Source organism: Sus scrofa, chromosome 1, assembly GCF_054392235.1.
Source record: "Sus scrofa isolate SSC_HxYL_T2T_F1_AM1 chromosome 1, Sscrofa_HxYL_maternal_Yorkshire_Landrace_v2.0, whole genome shotgun sequence".
In the NCBI taxonomy this organism is placed as follows: domain Eukaryota; kingdom Metazoa; phylum Chordata; class Mammalia; order Artiodactyla; family Suidae; genus Sus; species Sus scrofa.
This window is the reverse complement of record NC_139383.1, coordinates 38,844,356-38,867,291: the sequence shown is the minus strand read 5'-3', so window position 1 is coordinate 38,867,291 and position 22,936 is coordinate 38,844,356. Positions and strand designations below refer to the sequence as shown.

Below are 22,936 nucleotides of genomic sequence, written 5' to 3'. Positions count from 1 at the left end.
TATAACAGATATACAAGGGGGGAAAAGGCAATATACCAAAAATATAATTGGTTAGTATAAACACTCAATCTTTCCATTATGCATTCTCCTTTTATTGAGAAGAAATCCCCAATGAGAAGAATAGGTACTTATATTCTTATTGAGACTCTTTATGTACTATGTTCAGTAATAAAGATTAATAGGCAGTATCAAATTAAACTGAAAGATATGTCCTCTTTTTGTGGTGAACTTTGGCTCTTAGCAATTTAGTTGATTGAGGCAATTGGAATTGGAGAAAGCTATGCTGTATTGTATGCTTCAAAAGTAAAAAACTAAGAAACCTCAAACAGCTTCAAAATTAAGGGCAAATCTAGACCCTATAATTGTATATAAGATCGGCATTTGACCGGATAAGAATTAGCTGGATTAAAGCTGCACTGAAGGAGCAATGTGGAAAATTCCATGGAGTTATCTTGGGTAAGACTGGTGAATCTAAGGTTAATTCTTATGGGATATTGGCAGTGACATCTATTGGAAGGTATTTCATAGAGACATGGTCAAATTAGACAGTTCTTGAGGAATTTATTATCAAATTATATAAAACCTGTGAAAATGTTCCCAGTATAAGGCAGATATTCTCAGAGCTATAAAAATAATAGGCAGGGAGTTCCCACTGTGGCTCAGCAGATTGCAAACCTGACTAAACTAGTACCCATGAGGATGCAGATTCAATCCCTGGCCTCGCTCAGTGGGTTAAGGATTCGGGGTTGCCTTGAGCTGTTGGTGTAGGTTGCGGATGCCTCTTGGATCCTGCATTGCTGTGGCTGTGGTATAGGCCAGCAGCTGTAGCTTGGATTTGACCCCTAGCCTGTGGCCCTAAAAAGGAATGAAACAAAACAAAACCAGGCATTGAAATGATTTAAAAGCAGTTTTTAAAAGTTTGGTTATCTCTGGCCTAAACCCCAGATCCTTTGAACTACTGTTGATTATAATTAGTTTGAGTTAATACTTGATAGCCTCCTAAACTCCTTGGTGGTGAGTAGAATCAGACTATATTTTGGTGAGGGGGCAGTAGCATCAAAAAAAGATGAAAAAGGTGCTCCACAGTTCTGTTTTTTTTTTTTTTCTTTTTAGGGCCATACCTGCGGCATATGGAAGTTCTCAGGCTAGGGGTCAGATGGGAGCTGTAGCTGCTGGCCTACACCACAGCCACAGCAATACAGGATCCAAGCCACATCTACAGCATACACCACAGCTGTGGCAACGCCACATTCTTAACTCACAGAGCACGGTCAGGAATCAAACCAGCATCCTCATGAATACTAGTTGGGTTCATAACCTGCTGAGCCACAATAAGAACTCCCTTCTTTCTTCTCATCTTTAGTTTCCTTTTACATTTTTCAGACTTAAATGCCACCAATTTTAGATACTCTTCATTATTTAAGACTTTATAGCTTTAATTTTATTATAATAAACTTAAGCATTTGCTTCATTTTTAGGAGCTAGGCATAGGCTCCTAAAGCAAATAGTTCATTAATTTTTGTGTCAGCCTTGCTGCTATTTACATGCATATAAATGAAAAGAAACTACCCCAGGGAACTTGGAGAGGGTCGGTTTCAAATCCATGAATTAATGCAGATGGTAAGGTTACATCATTTGGGTATAAGCTATAAGCTTAGAGAATGGAGAATAAGCAATCGAGGTAAAATAGCACCTGCATTATTTATGAAAAGAAGATCCTGGCGTTTTATTCTCAGGTGCTGTTATAGGAGATAGGTAGCTCTATCTGTGCAGGTGCACTAAGAAAGTCGGTGTATGACTAAGATCAGCCGCACATGTGGGCAGAGTAACTCTTCTGCTGCACTTTTCTTCAGAGGAAACCCATGGGGCTTTCATTTGACCTCCTGTATTTCTTTTTTCTTTTCTTTTTTGACCTCCTGTATTTCTAATGTTTACTGCTACCATATCTACAATCCCTGCAGGTGGAGAGCCATCATGTTTCATCCATTATAAGGTGTCGTCAATTCAAACATGCATCATTATGTTCAATATACCGCTAAGAAAGGAAAAGTGCTTCCAATTAAAGTCTGACGTTTCGTAAACTGGGAAGATTCATCCCAATTTCAACAATGTTATAATGTGAAAGATAAAAAGTCACCTTAGGGTTGTTGAAATACTGTACTGCTTTTATTTTGTCAAAAGTGCTTGCTAGCATGGAGAAGTAAAGCTTACACATGACTTTTCAGAGGGCTGTCTCTGTCAGAGGCAGACATTACCTCGGGGAATGAGAGGTCAGAGATCTCTCCTATTAGCACATTAGAGAGAAATGTGCGGATGTTAGCGCTTCATCAGGTAGGAGACTTGGTATTTCTCCCTCTGTATCTGTGTCTTCCTATATCTAATTCCTGCCTGTGAGTTTTAGGATGATACAAATAGGCATAAGAGCATTTCAGTGTTTCTCGTACTATTACTTATTGATATAATTCATTAATTCTAAATTTACTTAAATCAAAAAAACAGTGCAGTGCACCATAATAAGATGTATTTCTAGGGTGGTAAACAAAACAAGCAAAAACTCTGATCTGCTGAACATCTCATTCTATTTCAAAAAGCTCCTTTCTTAGCAACATCAAAGTGACAATTGATGGCTTGGTAAGGATTTATTAACAAGGAATAACTTCTCTATCCTTAAGAGACTGAGAATTTTAATTCTTGCCACACATACACCTGCTTTGTTAATTAAAGCAAAAAGTCCACAGATAAAATGTAGTGCCCCAAACTTGAATTTTAATAAATGCAAATGAGCCAAAAGTGAGAATAATCAGGTGAAGTTCCGGGATAGAATATTTGTCTTGTATTTATTTTGGAATTCATCAGCTTTTACTCTGCTATAACGGAAGCCTCAGGAGAACACAAGAAAACAAAATTATTCCGGGAATGTGGCAACTAACAAATATACTCTATAAATACTTTGGATCTTATTGTGGGGAACAACAACAACAAAAAAATCTATGAAACCAGATGAAGAAAGGAAACAGCCTTATCTTTTTCTCCGTTTTATTTCAACTCCTTGAGAACTTACTGGCTTATTTCCCCCCGACATGTCTAGGAATCTAAATTTTAAAATTATTCGCTAAAAAATTATCTGACTTTTAGCTATTAAATATCAAGATAGTGGGCATGTTATTCTCACAAGGTGATGGGTTGTACTTTTTTTTTTTTTTACCCAAACATCCCTAAATTACCAATAGATTTCTTTCACATTGGTAGGCTAAATCCTGTTGTTTGTTTCTGCTGTTTATGAGGAAAGGAATGTAGAATTACACCAGGAAGACAGAACAATTATTGTTAGTTAGTGGCATTGCTATGAGGTATCCCTTGTCTCATCATAGTAAGATTCTTTGGTAATTGTTTTTCTGCTCTAATAAACTGTAAAATCCATACAGGTAAACTATGAGTTTGTCATTGAAGTAAATGTGAAATCGCTGGCCCTTAGCACAAAGACTGGCACATAATAGATGGTCAGAATATTAAAATTTCACATAATTTGCTTTCAGTGGCATTGAAATGTGATAAAACACCTTTTCAAAATGATCTAGATCAGGCCAAATTAGCGATGTCATCCAGCGATGCCAAGAAACTCCCATTATAGTCTGTTTTTTCTTGTTACTTCTGGAGTAACTTTGTTTTGTAAATGTTATTTTTCCTTTACTTGTATTCATTAAAAGGAGTGGCTTTTTAGTGTCAGATTAGAAATTAGACTATTTAAAGAACTCTTCTGAAAACTGACTAAAGCTATGTTAACCTATTGAAAGTGAAAAAGGAGATGGGCAATTTTGGAGTACATCTGAGCTAGTAAGATCAATTATATGAGAAATGCAGTTACCAAGAACTATTGACATAGTCTAACTCATCTTAATATAAATATTTCAACAGTCACAAACAGGATAATGTGACAGACCATTTCTTAAATTGACATCTGCCTGCATAGGAGAATTTCATATACTGTTTGTATTTGTAGATATCTTGTTTTTTAAATAATCAAGGTATTTTCTAAAGATATTCCACTAGTGATCCAACTTAATATATATGGACATATGGATAAAGGATGTCAACTCTTTAGGAAGTGAATGAGAATTTATTTAGGTGCCAGATTGACAGATTTTTTTAAAGATTGTTGCTTAGGAAGATGAACAATGAGCCAAAGCATATAAAAATCAAGGAAATTCTAAAAGGTATCATACTACTCATACCACTTTTTAAAAATAATATTTAAGATGTTAGGTGCTGATCAAATTATATATGTGAGTGCTACTCAAAGGAAAAACATAATTTTCCATGTATTATGATCATGTATTTTTTTCTACATTGAATGATAATAATTGAATACAGTTCTATGTAGTTCATTCATTCAAAAAACATGTATTGGGCCCCAGGACTGTGTTAGAGTACTGCACAGAGGTGATACAGAGACAAATTCATGTTTTGAAAGATTCTGGTTAAAGAAGGATATGTCTTTAGATTTAACTTCCCCGCAAAGTTAATATATAACCACAGTAGCTAAGTTCCATGTATCACCACTTCTCCATTCTGTGTCCAGCAGTAAACAGGCACATTTGGGGGCAACCTCTGAGTGAGTGAGGTGCTTCAGCTCTATCAGATGTCTGAATATGATGGGCCTCCTTAGATTGTAACATGATTGGGGGCAGAGGATAAACCCTTAAAAAGGGAAAAAAATAAGGTAGCATAATTGGAGTCATATGAATAGTCTACAAAGAAATAGAACCTTGTGCTGGTTCTGGATCACTGAAGAAATAGCAGCCAGGTCTTCTTCATTGTTAAATTTATTCTCCAATCTCTTTTTCTTTTTTTCTTACCACCCAATTCAGACTTTCATTTTTTTTCCTGAATTATTATCATTATTATTTTTGCTTTTTAGGGGCGCATGTACAGTGTATGGAAGTTACTAGGCTAGGGGTCTAATCAGAGCTGCAGCTGCCAGCCTGTGCCATAGCCACAGCAATGCAGGATCTAAGCTGCATCTGCGAACTGCACCGTAGCTCACGACAATGCTGGATATTTAACCCACTAAGCGAGGCCAGGGATTGAACCCACATCCTCATGGATACTAGTTGGGTTCATTACTGCTGAAGCACAACAGGAACTCCCTGAATTATTTATATATATATATATATATATATATATATATATATATATATATATATATATATATATATGATTTTTTATTTTTTCTATTATAGTTTATTCAAAATGTTCTGTCAACTTCTGCTGTATCCCTGAATTACATTTTTAAAGTATTATCGTAAACCACAATCCATCTTGCATATCATCACCAAATGAGTCTTCAGTAGATCTACTTTGGCCCTAGAGTGGAGGCTCTCCCTCTGATACTTTGGCGTTTCAGGTAGTTCAAAACCTGGCCTGGCTATGGTACTTATCTTCGTTTATCTCTGCTTCATCCAGGAGAAATGCTAAATTTATTTTCTGCCTATTGCAAAAAAGAATTATAGTAATTATGAAAACAACTTAAAGAGAATTGACAACCTTTGCAGTATTATACTGTGTTTGAACTTTCAAATCCACTGAGGATGAGACAGACCTTCAGATGGATTATAAATAGGCTTTGGCAGGCTTTGAACTGCCCACACTGTGTTCTAAGCGCTGAGTAGCGCTCTGCTGGCGTGCTGAACCTACCTAAGCTCTGACGTGAGTTATAAAGAACATAAGGATGAGTGGCTCAGTTTGGAGCATGGTGTTAAGTGAAGTAGGTAAAATGAATTCATTATTAGACTTCTTTCCCAAATTCCTTTCAGAATTATTCTGATATCCCTTCTGGGCCCAAAGTAGGTATATTCCACTGTTCTTGATGGAAAAGATCTTTTATTTAAAAGAACATCACGGGGCACCAAGATTTCTTTCATTGTCAGTCATCTATGACAAGGTGGTCATATCAGGGATGAAAGTACAGATCCAGAATCACGTTTTCAGGACTTATTAATTGACGCATAAGTTTGGACACTTACATGTGTTAGGGTTTTTTAAAAGAACTCACAATGCAGAATGATCTTATATTCCAAGTTGATATTCTTGCCATGGCTGTATATGCATATAGTATGTTAATATGCCTTCAGCATTAAAGAATCCAAACATTACCTTTGATAGTACTATCATCTCCTGATGCTTGATGTTCTCCTCTTCCCCAGTAATGTCAGACTTTCTAATGGAATGCACTTGTTTACCAAACACTTTTCTTTGGATTATCTAATATGTGTCTGGTGCTGTTTTTTTTACTGAGTGTCCTCTCTCTATTGATACGACATGGTTTTTTTTTTGTTGTTGTTGTTGTTTTTTACACATGAAGACAGGGTAGATGTGTCAAAGTGAGTAGGAATGACCCAAAATATACCCCATAGGGCCAAACAGTTGAGGTGTTGGGGGAAGATGTGTCCTCAGCCTCTGCCTGCCGACCTCAGAGGTGCAGAGAAGTGACCAAGACAGGGTACAAAGGGCACATTCTCAGAGCAGCAGCAGCACAGCTTCAGGGGCTCTAAGTGGACAGAAGGGGTTCCAGCAGGTCTATGGACCTCAGCAATGGAACATGCAATGATGCCTAGAGGGCAGTGAGGCAAGCAGTCACAAGCTTTGGCCAGAGCTCCAGACTTCAAAGACAACCTGAAGAAACTAGACTAGAAATTGAGGTAGGAATTTCTACTACTGACTAGAGCTGAGAGTTTATGGAGAAAGTGTGTGGATTTTTGCATGCATGCCCGTAGTTGTGTGAACTAAAACACTGAACTAATTCAAAAGCATGTAATAACATCTAATTATTTTCTTAGCCACTAACTTTATTAGGTAAATGATTTTTTTTTTCAAACTGGGACACAAGCCACTTCTAATATTTTGGTGAAAAAAACTGTTTGGATGCTATGCCCATTTCAAGTCTCCTGTGGTGGCCTGTTGTAGCCATCTGGGTAGTTTAGCTGTGGTGCTGTTCAAATGCATGAAGAGTCGATCAGAATCACATCCTTGTATCCTAAGATATCTAGTTATATGATTGAGCTTCAATGAAAAGAAATGAAGCCCAAGAACACTCAGATACCTTTTTGAGAAAGAAAATAATTTGAATAACTACTTGCTAGCAATGAAATTCTGAAGGAGGAGGAAAGTTTGGAAGGGAAAGGAAGAAGAAAGACAGGCAAAAAAGTGAGCAGTAATGAAAGAGGTGAAATTTATCAACCACTCTGTTTCAAAAGTAAACAAAGATTGAAAGAACGTTCAGGAAAACAATGACATGTTTCTACTTACTGATTTAGATGAATGAATTTTTCCCTAAATACTTTTGCCAATATTTTTTGTAAAAAAAATGTATGGAAAGACTGCAAATATGTTCATATATCTAAAACACACTACTAATAAATGAGTTCCTCTTTGAAAGCAATTAACATGTGTTTAAACTTTATTTCAGTATAATTATATAATTTATATATTTATATGTATATTATATATTTTACGTATGTAGCTTTTTTATTTGACATATGCTATAGCATATGTACTACACCCTAGTATTAAATATTGAAGTACTTAAATATCTATCTTCGTGTCTCAAATAGTATTGTCTTTTAAGTCTGGCAAAATGTTTGCTTTATTTGTAGATAACATAGTCATTTAAATAGCAAAAATAGGACTGTAGTCTTGTATATTTCTATTGTTAATGCCAGCCATGTGTTTCCTTACAGGGAATTCCCAATTAAGTATCCATTAACATATGACAGATAATTTTAGTTCTTGTAGTCTGGTGTGGTTATACCTGGATGTCAACAGGACCAGATTCAGGGAATCTCATTTTTGGTATTATATCTTTATGAAGCCATTTCAGCCATTTGGACATCCTGTCACCTGTCTCATCCATCCCCTCCCCTGACTCTTATAACTGCTCCTTCTTTTCATTCCTACTGTCACTCTGAGACAAGCCTTTGTCATCTCACTGCAAGACCCCTGTGATAGACTCTCAAGCTCCCCTTGTTCTTTCCCCGCTCATCCATCCTAACACTCCAACGGGGTTATTCTGTTCAAAATACTGCTCTTGTATATTGTATAGAATTTATTTTAGATAATACTTCTGTCTGTATGCTGTAAAATCTCATGGTGTTTGAGGAAACTCTCGAGGTGCCTCCTAGAGGAGGGATGGCTGAAATTTTCAAAAGAAGTGCACTTTGAGCAGGGACTTGCAGAGCAAGTAGAATTAACACAGTAACGCATCCCAGGGAAGACCAAGGTTTCAACCCTCCTGGCTTTTTTGGGTAATGGTGCACAAACTGAGATCGAGATTGAAGTGTTTGTGGGAGATAGTTGTTGAGCGGCTCTAATCTAGACGGTGCAGGGCACCAGCTATTAGGCCACTTTGAAATTTCGCTGTGTAAGCCTTAGGGAGTGGAATACAGGAGAGGTGCATTAGTGCTCGTTCAGTTTCTGGCGATAGCAATACAACTCAGGTTTAAAGTTGTAAAAGGCAGGATTATTATTAGCTCACAAAACTAAGAAGTATAAGGAGAAAATTGGCATACTGAGCAAAAAAAAAAAAGAAAAGCTGTAGGAAAGAGCGTTAGAAATCAAACTCTCCTTCCCTTTCCTCTGCTATCCTTCCCTCTGAGATGCAGCAGCTGAGACCCTCTCTGTCCTTCCTGCTTGAGAATCCAGAGCTATTGTTTTCCTTTTCTTTGGGGGGTGTGTGTTAATGACCACACCCATGGCATATGGAAGTCCCAGGCTGGGGACTGAATCTCAGCTGCAGTTGTGGCAACAACGCTGGATCCTTTAACCCACTGTGCTGAAGGTAGGAATCAAACCTTCATCTCTGCAGTACTAGAGCCTCTGTAGTAGGTTCCATAGCAGGAACTCTCAGAGCTATTGTCTAATTGTTCTAGCAAAAATCCTATGGTTGCCCCTAATGGAACATGACAGAATGAACTGCTCTGATGTACCTACACATACCTGAAACTGGGGTCAGGACGTTGCAACCAAATGAACTCTAAGAAGAGGAGGACTTGGCTCCTCCAAAGGAAAAAGGTCTTTTATCAGAAGAAGAAAAAAAGTCTTTTATGAGCAGTTGAAATTAAGAGAAGTCATTCTAAGTTTCTCAACAGAATGTTGCCCATAAGATAGCCATTATTAACTGACCTAAGCAAATTTGGAGCACTTGGGGAGGGCATTCAGAGACTGGTGGTATGTTGGAAGTAGTCATTTTTTAAGTGGATAACTCTTTGATGTGGATGTCTTGGCAATCAAAGCTTAAGTCAGGCATTTGCATTATAGAAAGAAGAGCCACCTGTTGTGCTTGCACTGCAAAGGGTCAGTCATTGTTGAAGTAGAGAGACATAGGATGAATGGGGGTGGAGACCCTGCTGGATAGTCAGGCCATTCTAACCAGCCACTTTTGTTGAGCAATTACTATTTCACCAATGAAATACTAATTTTTGCATCTCTCAAACTCTGGTGTAGACTTTAGCAACATTTAAAGTCCTTGGTTTTACCACCTTAGGGTTTATTTCTGTTCAGGCCACATCAGATGCCAACCACTCTGAGAATATGGATTAAATCTAAAATATGTGCGTCTCATATTGTGATTGTTTGATCATGATATCAGTTCACTGGGTCATAACCACACCTTTCAAAATGAAACTGTAGAAAATATCAAAATTGAACCAAATGTGATACTTTAGAATAAAACATTTAAGTGTAATGATTCTTTTGTGAAATATAAAAAAAAATATTAATTGTTCATCAAGTGTTGTCTTGGATGGGCTTTTGTTCAAAATGTTGTGAAAGGCGCTAATTTAAAACATTTTTCTCCCTACTTGGCTACTGGTATGGCTGCTGATTGGAATTTAGTAAATACTTTATCAGTTATTTTGAAATATGTACTTTTTAAAGTTAGATTTGAGTGTGCTTATATTGTATCTATGTATTCTTTCACAAAGTGCATTGCTGGATTTCTCACAGAATAAGTGGTAAATTGAATGTATTTAACAAAATTACTTTTGAAGGCAGTTGGGTTGCTTGTACCTATTCTCTTTGCCACTCACTGGAATGTTCCCCTTCCCCCTCCCGCTCCCTTTTCTTTCTTGACTAATAACTATTGAAATGCTAAGTACTTACTTACATAGCATCTTATTCATTCCTCTCCTCCTGAGGTTTTTATTAACTGTCTCTATTTTGTAGATGGGGATATTAAGGCTTCAGAGATTTGATGGTAACTTTTCCAAGGTCATACAGATAGTAAGTTTCTGAACTAGCTGCAAGTCGAACCAGGCAGTTTGACTCTAGAGCCTGTCACCTTTTCATTTTTTTTCCCCCAGATTTAAAACACCATGTTGGATCACTGTTATCAATGCTTTTTGAATCTATTTGTCCTGAACACAGGGAACACAGGGGAGGAGGGCATCGAAGGGTCTCTTTTCCACTGACCCACACTAAACCCTGCCAACTCCAGGTCCTCATGTCTTTGGGCCTTTGAGTTTGGGAATTACAGGTAAAAAGGCAAAGAAAGGAATAGAGATAAAAGATTGAAAGGGAGTCATGCACCTGGTAATTCAATAAAGAGTAAATAGACAATGGCCCTTGGAACCATATCCTGTTTAAAATCCCTGTCCACCATGTCCTGCTGGCCAGGCTGACCCAGTGATGACCCATGAGTCAATCCAGGGCAAAAGGTGGGCCATGGTGAAGAATACCATTTAAAAAAACAAAACAAAACAAAACTCTAGTTCTCCAATGGCTCTGCTTTGGTCAGATGCTTTGAATGATGTCAACCGAAATTTGATCTTTCATGTCGTGCCTGCTCATCTTTCCTTCACGTTCTGCATCACCCCTGCCTGGAAGCCTAGGGTGTGTTTACAAGCGTCAGCTCCTTTTTTTCTCAACAACTAAAGAGTAGAACTGGTGTAGCAACCAAACAAAATGTAAACACTTTTGTTCAAAGGGAACTAAAGAATTGTAGGTCATGACTTCTTTTAGAAAAATAGAACTCTATAATATGTACATCTCTTTATAAGATATTTGAGAATCATAGTGAATGTGAAAGGCATTGTAGTATCTTTTATTCCCTGAAGAACTCAGTCTGCCCCAGAGCCCTTTGGGTAGGAGAGGAGATGGCATGTGTGAAGCAGTTCCAGAGAATCAGCACAAATCCCATTATGAGGCCTTAGAGATGACCAGCCTTAAGTCAGAAATTGAGAAGTAGCAGGGACGGTGGCAAAGCGTGTGTGCTTGGATGCATGTTCATAAAAAACTCATGCTGATCTTCTTGCTTCCAGAGGAGACATTCAATAACTAGAAATTGGGTCAAGCTTTAAATCTCGTGTTTGTCATCCTGAAAAGTGACCCTGCTAAATGGCTGTCTTGGCAACAGAGGACACGTTAAAACTGACACTTGACCAGCCAGATCAGGTAAACTCATTAATGCAGCCCGGGTGGACAAGAGCATGGGCCATCCTGACATGGAACCTTTGAGGGCCTCACCAGTATATGTACCTGCTAACAAATGGGCATGTGCCCAATCATTGTGGTGCTTCTTGGAGAAAAGGTGATAAACTTGTCATGAGATTTGGGCTTTAAAATGATTTTCCCAAAAAAACAAAACAAAACAAAAAAATGACTTTCCATATTTCTGCATGTGAAATGTTTATGGTAAAATTTAAAAGAAATAAAATGCAGTACTGGACTCGACTAGATATGTCAGGCCTCATGCTGGGCATTGCAAACTGAACAACTGTCCTGAGATGCAAAGCTTTGTTGTTTCTCTTCTCTGGGTTAATTTAAGGTGCCTATTCCTCATATTCCCTCTCCATGTCTCTCTTACATCTGTCTTTTTGCCTTTGTTGCTCTTCCCTCTTTTTCTTTGGCTTCTCTTCCTCTCTCTCCTGTCTTTGCTTGTCTGTGTCTCTCCCTCTCGTGTCTGTCTTCTCTTTGTATCTCTCTGAAGAAGACTGCGAAGTCGACTTAATTATCTACCTATCTAGCTGCCTCATGTTTTCAACTGACATAAAGAATGTATGTTTTGCATGCATAAATGATAAGCACTTAACAAAGCTGACCATTGCATTCAGAGGAAGATTCTTAAGTATTGCATAGTCTGCTCTATTGATTACCGTACCACACGTAGGGTGCCCCCTTCACAAATGTACGGAAACCATGCTAGGTGTCAGCTTAAGAGGACCACCTGCTCCTGCCACGCCACACCTCCCAAGATGCTTTCCCTCTCCCTCAGTGTTGAGACCCACAGGTTATACTTTTGCCAGGAAGGCATTCTGAGTTTCACTGTGTTTCCACATTTGTTTATAACTCTGAAAACCAAAATTAGCTTGTGGTTAGGAGCAGACTTTTCTAATTCTAAAGTTGATTGATTTTTTAATAAAATAATAGGAACACTGTGAATAAATCCAGGTAATTCATGGTTCTGAGTAGGCCTTAGAGCCACTTTCCCAGTGGTTTTTTTGGAAAATGTTTATTTTGTTGTCTGTTGTCTCTGTCTACCTCTCTCTCTATCTCATGCATGTACACACACGGGGCATTTGCCCATAAATCTTGGACTCTTTAAGTTAATGTGTCCTAACAAACAGGTGTATGTAATTTAAACGGGATTGTGTGTTTTTTATATCCCTTCTCAATATTCAAGAATTTAAGATGAGTCATGATATAAGGTATTAGCAGTACTATATAAACATATACTCATTTCCTTGTTGTTGTTGTTGCCTTATGGCAGTTCTCAAAGTATAACTTGTAGACTTTTCAGGGAATCAGGAAGATCACAGTGTTTTCCTAAAAATAGCTGTGACATAATTTACCTTATTAAGTTTGTTGACATTTGTACTGATGCTGCAAAAAGTAATGATGATACAGTCACCTTAATGTGAATCAAGGCCGTGGCAGCAAACCGTACTAGCCTTTGTGTTCTTTATATCACCATGCATTCACAGTGTGTGTAGCTTAAAAAAAAAAGGGTTTTTCACTTAAATACTTGATGCACTAGTAAAAATGATAAATTTTTAAATCCTTAACCCTTGAGTAAACATCTTAACACTCTATGTGACAAAAGAGGAAGCATGCATAAAGTCCTGTGGCTGTGTAGTGAAGAAAGACTCTTGTCTCAAGGAAAAACACTTCTGCAGTTGTTTGAGTCGCAAACTGAACAATTTTTTTCTGTGTCACTGCTTTGTACTTGAAAAAACTGTTGACAGACAAACTATGATTATTTAGACTTGGGTATTTTCAGACTTTTTTGGAAATGGACAAAGTGAGTCTGTCACTTGAAGACAACTGATAGCATTTATTGTCAGTGATAGAATTTGAGCTTTCAGTCTTGGAGAATGAGTCTATGCTGTTAGTTTGAATGCTTCCCAGTATTTGAAGACTGTTTTGATGAGATGGATGGTGATATTAATAAATATGGCTTTTAAATATTGTTTAATGAAATGAGTTATCTTTTGCAAAATCTACAAGCCATTTAGAAATGTGGCAAACCATCATTTTCCAATTACTAATGTGGAGTATTACAAAATTATTCATGGACCAAAAAAATCCATTTAAATTGTAAGATATATCAACTGATGTTGCAAAAATGTTATTAACATAGTTATTCAAATCCACGGTGCAACTTTCAAAAATCTGTAACTTTCAGTATTTAGAGTATCAAATAACATTAAAAGGCTATTCTAATGCTCTTTTTCCAACTACGTGTCTGTGTGAAACTAGGTTTTCTATATGTTCTTCAACCAAAATGGCATGTGGAATGGAGAAACAAATATAAGAACCACACTTCCAGGAGTTCTCAATGTGGCGTGGCAGAAATGAACCTGACTAGTATCCATGAGGACGTGGGTTTGATCCCTGGCCTCACTCAGTGGGTTAAGAATGTGGCTTTGCCGTGAGCTGTGGTGTAGGTTGCAGATGCAGCTTGGATCTAGCATTGCTGTGGTTGTGGCATAGGCTGGCAGCTGTAGCTTTGATTCAACCCCTAGCCTTCCATATACCACGGGTGGGGCCCTAAAAAAAAAGAAAAGAAAAAGAACCAGACTTCCTTTCATTAAAACTTACTACTTTAAGATGTGGCAAAATACAAAAATATAATACTTCTTACCTTTTAATTTTATAAAATTTTCATAAATTAATATAAAATGGGTTTATTAATGGGTTATTAAATATTTAAATTTTTCCAACATCTGATACAATAAATATCACTGTATATAACTTACACAAATCACCTTTGGATCCCCAGTGACTTTTTTACACTGTAACGGGGTTCCGAGACCAAATACTTTGAGAACACCTGGTCTAATATATCCATATTGTGGTCATTGATAATTTTTTTTTTTTTTTTGCAACAACATAGAATTGTAAAGAATGATAATAGGGTTACTCAGGAGCAAATAAATTAAGTTCATTCAACAGGAATATACAAAGTAAAGTAATATTTTGGAGTTCCCGTCATGGCTCAGTGGTTAACGAAAGTGACTAGGAACCATGAGGTTGCAGGTTCAATCCCTGGCCTTGCTCAGTGGGTTAAGGATCTGGTGTTGCTGAGAGCTGTGGTGTAGGTTGCAGATGCGGCTCGGATCCTATGTTTCTGGGTCTCCGGTTCTCTTGATCTCTGGCATAGGCCGGCGTCTACAGCTCTGATTCGACCCCTAACCTGGGAACCTCCATATGCCGCGGGTGCAGCCCTAGAAAAGACATTAAAAAAAAAGTAATATTTTGGCGTAGTCTCTGTGAAATTTCTTCACAACAATGTCCTCATCTAAGGAGGACATTGGCTTCTTAACACTGGTCTCCCTATTTCATTCCAAAGTCAGTGCATCGGAAAAATAAGACCGGCATCTGAACTATAACATGGTCTTGAGTTTTAAGAGAACATCCCAAGTTTTGCTTCACCCTCTAATAGAGCCCAAACTACACAATCTGTTCCTTTAAATTTTCAAGGAAGTACAATTTCTTCAGTGAGAGACATTTCAATCAGAGTGTCAGGGTGGACCACTCCCATTTCTAATGGAAAGCTTGCTCTCTGCAGAATTGAAGGAATCAAAGCCTTTGTAAAATGACCTTATTCCCCCTTGAGCACAGATCAAAGTAACCCCTGGGCATTTCTTAACTGACAAGGGTCTAACCTACTCTGAATACTGGTGGTCAAAGGAAAGGAAGGTGTGAAATAGTAACTGAATGATCATCGCTTTAGTAGTTCATAGCGTAAGCCTTGGTGAATTTTTATATTTTTTCTTCATATTTTAACACTGTGGGTGACATAACTATTGTGTATGTTTTCATTATAGATTTAAGAGGATCTCAGGGACAAATCTCTGAGAAAGTTGGTGTGTCATACCAGAGCCCTTTAGAGTCATAATTATACCTTAGTGTCAATAGCTAAGAGTGTTACGTGGACTCAAACACTAGTATTTTAAAATACTAATGGAAAATGGCTGCAACTGTTAACACAATTTCTAATAGAAAAGAATCATCATTTCTAATAGAAAAGAATCGTCATTGGGGAGTTCCCATTGTAGCTCAGTGGTTAATGAATCTGACTAGGAACCATGAGGTTGCAGGTTCGATCCCTGGCCTCGCTCAGTGGGTTAAGAATCCGGTGTTGCCGTGAGCTGTGATGCAGGTCAGAGATGCGGCTCGGATTCCAAGTTGCTCTGGCTCTGGTGTAGGCTGGCAGCTACAGCTCCGATTAGACCCCTAGTCTGGGAACCTCCATATGTCCCAGGTGTGGCCCTAGAAAAGTAAAAAAAAAAAAAAAATCATCATTTCTCATAGGATTTATTACGATGATTCTTTTCTGTCGCTATGGCAATAACTCTGCCAGCTAAACTTGACTGATCCCTTTTTTCTAGTAATTACTATAAGCATACACAAACTTTAGTCTTTAAAAAGCCCCTATCTGTACAAACTGTTATAATCCCTATTTTATAGGTGAGGGAGTTGGGGCAAAGAAAGGTTAAGCAACTTGCCCACAGTAAGTGACATAGCTAGTGTTTGAGTCCAGGTAACACTTAGTGTTTTATTTTATGGATATACCACAGTTTTTCTACCCATTCACCTGTTGACGGATTCTTGGGTTGTTTTTCAGTTTGGGGGTTTCAAAAACTAAACTTCTGTGAATATTTCCCATGCTGTATAACATGAAAGTAACACAGTCATTACTTTCATGAATGTGTTGAAAGTAATGACAACACATTCATGTACATTTTTCTTCATATTATAATGCTGTAGGTCACAGTATTTGTATTTAATGCTAATATAAATAATATATATAGGGAGTTCCTCTTGTGGCTCAGTGGTAACAAATCCAACTAGTATCCATGAGGACATGGGTTTGATCCCTGGACTTGCTCAGTAGGTTAAGGATCTGGCATTGTCGTGAGCTGGTGGCATAGATCGCAGAAGCAGCTCAGATCTGACGTTGCTGTGGCCGTGGTGTAGGCCGGCAGCTTCAACTCCAATTTGACCCCTAGCCTGGAAACTTCCATCTGCCGCAGGTGTGGCCATAAAAAGAAAAAAAAAAATTTTTATATATAAAATTTGCTACCTTTAATATTTACAAGTGCCTTGTTTCTCTCCCTTCCTTCCTTCCAATAATTTGTTACCTGATTAGGAGTTCCCGTCATGGCTTCAGTGGTTAACGAATCCAACGAGGAACCATGAGGTTGCGGGTTCGATCCCTGGCCTTGCTCAGTGGGTTAAGTATCTGGTGTTGCCGTGAGCTGTGATGCAGGTCAGAGACGTGGCTTGGATTCTGAGTTGCTGTGGCTGTGGTGTAGGCTGGCAGCTACAGCTCCGATTAGACCCCTAGCCTGGGAACCTCCATATGTTGAGGGTGTGGCTCTAAAAAAAAAAAAAAAAAAAAAAAAAAGACCAAAAAAAAAAAAAATTTGTTACCTGATTAAAAGCATATAATAAAATACTCTAGAAAATTTTGAAAAGTAATGAAAAGAAAGTAAGTTACCTATGGCTTTTGTTATTTTGATGTCAACTATCTTAGGTTTTTATTTTAAAGCATTTATTGACATTAAAAAAAAGTTTCAGTATTTAACAAACCATGAGCAATATTGTTATGTCATTATATTGAAAGACTACATATTATTAACAATATAAACCCATTGTTCGTTTAACATACTATTTTAAATATTCCTGAAATCAATAATCTAATCTATACATTTTTGTACTCTATTTGATTATTTTCTTTTTCCTTTTTTTTTTTTTAAGGCCACACCCATGGCATATGGAAATTTCCAGACTAGGGGTCAAATCAGAGCAGCAGCTCCTGGCCTATGCCACATCCGTAGCAACAAAAGATCTGAGCTGCATTAGTGACCTACACCAAAGCTCATAGCACTGCTGGATCCTTAACCCACTAAATGAGGCCAGGGATTGAACCCGCATCGTCATGGATACTAGTCAAATTTGTTACTGCTGAGCCACAGTGGGAACTCCCTATTTGATTATTAAGGCAAAATTTTTAGAGATAAATTTCCTTTTCCGGTGGAATATGTAGTTTGAAGCAATTGGATTCTTATTACCGTATTGTCTTTGAGGAAATTTTAATTTGGATCATGAATAGCAGAATATGAAAGGCATATGTTGTCTGCTTGCTCAAATACTGTTTCTCCCATTTTCTTTGCTCACAGAATGCATATTATATTTGAGTTTTGGCAGCACAGGAAAAAGGATGCTTACCCTTTCTTTTTTTAATTCTTTTGAAGTACAGGTGATATATATTGTAAGGGATGCTTACCTTTTCTTGAAGGTAAATTCTGACTAATATTAGCCATCTCCTTCCCTTTGCTGGAGATGGGACTGTAACCCAGTTTTGGCCAAAATCTAAATCTTCTTTTAAAAAAAAATTATTTTCTCCTAAAAAGAGGTGCAGTGAACTTCTCCCCCCAAACTATATTATATTAATATTTCCGAGAGTTTTTTAAGGTTTTAAATTTCAATTCCTCATTCTTTAAAACATTTTAAAATTGAGTCATGGCTTCTTAAATTCTATCACCACAAAGTCACACAGCATGCCTCATGCTTGAGAGGATCTTATTGGATCATTTCATAGTTCATTAAAAGAACCACATTTTAAATAGTTCAGCTGAGAGGAAAAACCACCATGAGGTGCTACAAAGCTGTTCTGTAAGTTTAGCATAAGTACCCAGGCCTCTAGTTAGCCATAAAATCATTAGCTGTGACTGGGTCATTAGTAATGATAACATCTCCTTTGATACATACATCAGTCCAAAGATGTTCAGTTTATTTTACCTTATGCATCTCATAGAAGAGTCTGTATTGATCACCTCTTCTCTTGAGAAAGTACCTGTCCAGATGTGCTTTTAATCATTCCCCTCAGTACACTGGGGGATATTCTGCCATCTATAGTGACCAGCCCTATGGATTGGTGTGATCTCTGAATTTCTCTTCTGGAAGTAAAATTTGTAGACACTCTGTCTCTGTTTTTCTCTGTCTGCTTCTTTCTGTCTCTCTTCCCCCACCTCCATCTCTGATCTCTCTGCCCCCCTTTCTCTCCCTCCTTCACCCTCCCCTCTCTCTCTCACCCCCTCTTGTCTACCCACTCCCCCTCTCTTCCTGCCTGCCAGGGACCCCATTCTTTCTCTGTGTGCAGTCAATCTATACTGCTAATGTTCCCTAGTCAACATTTTGTAACTTTCTAATTTTTTATAAACCTAAGTGCTTTTTTTCTCTTGCTATGTATTTTTAACTTTTGATCTGTGAATTTAGTGATCAATTTATAGAGCAAGTTGCAAATTTAAAAAATCAACAAAAACTTTCCGTTTTAAATTGTGAATCTAAAAATTTTAAGGTATTAGTTTGGGGAATGTTGCTTCCTATTCAATAAATGCCAAAACTGCCAATATCAGACCTCTTATTGATGAAATTTACATGTGCAAAAGAAACCAAATATTCCATTGTAACTATTAACAAAAGGCCAAGGAATCATAAGCAAGTTCTGTTGAAAAATATTTGCAAAATTAAAATGCCCGATGAAATTTGTTAAAGCTTCAAGATATTGTACTATCAAGAACTAGTTAATCATAAACATAATTGAATTGCTGGAATTTTTAATGCATTGATATGCAGTGCTTGATGTGCCTTGATTAACTTGGCAGTTTAGTGCATGCTTTCTCCAAAAACAGTGATCAGTTTTTGCTCAAAATAGATTGAACTGCTGTATGAATTCATGCCATGGTCCACAATGCTAATCAGTTTTGAAGAAGCCAAAATTATATTTTTAAGTTGACTTTGAAATAAATTTCTTTGCCCAGCTTTCTTCCCTTAAACAGTATCACGTTCTGAGGCTACTTCCCTAGACCACAAGCCTTTTTTTCTATATGTAAATCAGCCACCCCAACAACAGCCACAACCATCTCTCAACTATAAAGATAACTAACTGGCCATCTATTTTGTTCTAAATATAGTTGAAAATTCTTTATATCCCTTTTCTCTTATGGTCCCTATAGCATCTGTGTGAGGTTGGTTCTTTGGTTATTTAATCTGTCAAATAGAAATAATAAAAGACTAGAAATCATAATTAATTTGCCCAAAGTACACATTGGAACCAGTATTTGATTCCAGGTCTGGACTGCTGCAAATGCCCAACACTTATATCAGTTAAATGACACTGCTAGACTGTCAACATGTCTATCAAAGCATCACACTTACCCACTCTGGTAGTTTCTCATCATGAAGTATAACCAGTTAATGGCACAGTTTTTTTTGTTTGTTTGTTTTGTTTTGTTTTTAAATCATTCCTGCTTTAATGTGCAGCTCTTAAAATATAATTAAAGTGAGACTGCCTTGATTTTTTGCAAAGCATAATTCCTGCCTCTCTCACTACAGAGGTGAAAAGAAAGCATACTGAAGTAAATATTTTTTGGCATTTTGAATCATTAAAATCCAGTTTTGTTTTATGGGCCTTTGATCTTGCAGTTCAATTATATAAAATTTTCAGGTTTGAAAACATAAGGTTTTTTCCCTAAATCCTTATGTCTATTTTTCTAGAGGAATAAACTCACCTTGACCACCCTACACCTAATGTCATCATTTTTATAGAGGTAAAAAGGGGGTATTTTAGTAAAAATTTTGTGACTATCATGAATCATCTTATAGAAAGGATAAAGACTTCAGATCAGTTTCAATATAAGGGCGTCTATTTGGAGGGAACTGTAATCTAATATTAGAGATGTTATATCTAGAAACTTTCTGATGAAAAACAATGTTCAATGGAAGCTGTTAAAATATCATTTACTAGTGGCTGTTCTTGTTAGTGAACTCGAATAGTCTAGCTGCTATAGAAGATAGTCATCTTATTGCTTATTCATTCTCTTTAATACTATTGTTCACTTCAGCCTGAAATAATATCAGCGCTTTGAGTGATCTCTCTGTTTCTCTTTATAATATTGGAACAGGAAAGGTAGCAGGAAGCAGAGAGGATTTCTCCCCTGAGATCCTGTGAAGTGTACATCTGTACCTACGCTGTCTATACTTATTCTTTGTGTTTCCAAAGGCCAATGTGAAAATGGGTCATTCTTTCTTGGTGAAGGAGCAATATTCCTCCTGCTGAAATTAATGGATGTTATACCATTGCTCAATGTCCTTTGCATATTAATATTAGAATAGAGTTTTGAAACTTTTATTGCATCCATTCTCTTAGCATCATTTCTCCCTATGTAAGTTATCCAGAATTGGAGATCAGAACACTTCCTGGTGTTCAAACTTTGCATGTTTGTATCTTCAGAATAGGCTAAAATAGAAGTAACATAAAATTTGAGTTTCCTACCCCAACTTCTATGTTTCAGGCAAGGATTTGGTATATATTATATTGTTATAAAAGGTCAGTATTTAATCTTTTGAAGGAGGATTAAAAAACATGAGGCCCTGAAAAGCAAAAAAATAACCCCAAAAACAAAAAACAGAACAAAAAAAACCTCCACATAAAACATTTATCTTTTATTGACTAAAATAAATTAACAAGTTAAGAGTATTCATTCAGCCAATACTTGTTGAACACCTTCTATATTCTGGATACAGTGGTAAGTCCATATATGTAATGTTCAAAAAAAAAAAATCTTTCCTTTCGTAAGCTTAAAATGGAGTCAGAATTATTTATTTTAAGTTGTTTCAATTTGTGTAACATAAATTCCCTATATGTGTGTGTATATGTATAATTTGCTTTTTAGAGTCACACTTAGAGCATATGGGAGTTCCTAGGCTAGGGGTCGAATTGGAGGTATAGCTGCAGACCTACAACACAGCCACAGCAATGCTGGATCCAAGCTGTGTCTGTGACCTACATCACTGCTCATAGCAAAGCTGGATCCTTAACCCACTGAGTGAGGCCAGGGATCAAACCTGTATCCCTGTGGACCCTAGTTGGATTCATTTCCCCTGCACCACAGTGGGAACTCCCCAGTTTCCCATATTTCTTAATATTTCAATATTATGGACTGTGAATAGTATCCTCTCAAATCATCAGAAATTTTCTAAAAGTAGCTCAGAAAGAAATACAAGTTTTATATTCACTTACCTTAACATTTCCTTTGGAATCTTGAATCCCATAAAGGTTTATTTTTTCATTGAAATATAATTGATATACATTATATTTGTTTCAGGTGCACAACATAATGATTTGGCATTTGAATATGTTGTGAAATGATATAAAAGTTTGCTTTAAAAAGAAAGAAATTGATTTCTTTGCCTTATAGGTTGCTGCATAAGCATATATTTTGTATGCTTTTGCTGGGAAATTAATTCCGGATATTCCTCCTCCCTCCATTTTACTGCCTTTAATTATATCATCTGGGTTTGCATGAGATTGGAAGTTAATTGAACACAAGTAAAATCTAGTCATTTCAAGATCATACTCTTTAGCTGGGTAGATATAAAAAATTGAGTTTCAGATTCTAGTGGGTTTAGACATTTTTGACCATTTATTTTTCAAATGAAATAAAAGGGGGATAAATGACAACTTATTGTCTTCTTTTCCAATTACAAGCATGGGTTAGAAAAGGCAAGTTCAGTCAGCTAAAGATGAGTTATCTACAAATGAGCCTACTTGGAAACAGATTAGCAATTTAAATGACTAAGTTAATAACATCCAATTATAGCTAATTTGCCCATCCTTTCTTTCCCTTGCCCTCCCACAGGCTTCCAAGGGTGAGTGCCTTGCATGAATTCCTGGAAGCAGGGGGAGGTTTGTAGGACAGTCAGGTTTGTAAGAAAACACACAGTCCTATGTATTTACACCTGCCGCAGCTGTGTGGGTTCTGCTGCCCTTAAACACCTATGTGTATATATATGTAATTTTTTAGTTAAAATATAAGTATATCCACACACATGCATGTATATATGTATGTATACATTAAGTGTATGTGTAAGTATTGTGTATAATGTATGTGTGTAATATATAGTACATATACATGTGTATCAGATGTATCATACAACATGCATATGTGCATACATGTATACACGCGATGCAGCCATATGCAAAATGCTACTATGATTACTTGCCATCCTATCTCACCTCCTCTGGCTTACCCTTTCCAAAAGATTCCTTCAATTCACACTTTTCCCAGTTTAGGGAATACTGGGCATACTGCCCATCCTACTTTAATTTTCAAAGCATTTTTCCATTATTAATTTGGTAATCTCCTTCTACCATTCAGCGACTAAATCCCCTTGCTCTGTGCCATACTTTCTTTCTTGAAAATGTACTTTTGTTCATTTTTATGTTAACATATATACCTTTGAAGTGTTAATTCATTGATGTGAATAACACATCAGAGTTGTTATTTAAGAATGTTGGTGTTAACAATAATAATTAGTTTGAGATTCTAGAAAATTTTTTTTGTTGTTGTTGTTGTTGCAGGATAGATTAACT

At 37.0% G+C, this 22,936-nt stretch overlaps 1 protein-coding gene across 28 annotated transcripts in view; it reads left to right on the top strand.

Moving 5' to 3' along the window:
• NKAIN2 (sodium/potassium transporting ATPase interacting 2) overlaps positions 1-22,936 on the top strand; it is a 1,025,455-nt gene that overhangs the window by 198,085 nt on the left and 804,434 nt on the right. For 4 of the 28 annotated variants that reach the window (XM_084957910.1, XM_084957880.1, XM_084957916.1 and 1 more), the window contains one exon: positions 11,313-11,445. The exons of the other annotated variants lie outside the window; for them this stretch is intronic. In XM_084957910.1, the coding sequence (XP_084814036.1) occupies positions 11,389-11,445 (57 nt within the window). In that variant the 5' untranslated portion in view covers positions 11,313-11,388. The remainder of the gene's footprint in view (positions 1-11,312; positions 11,446-22,936) is intronic. 28 annotated transcript variants of the gene reach the window in all.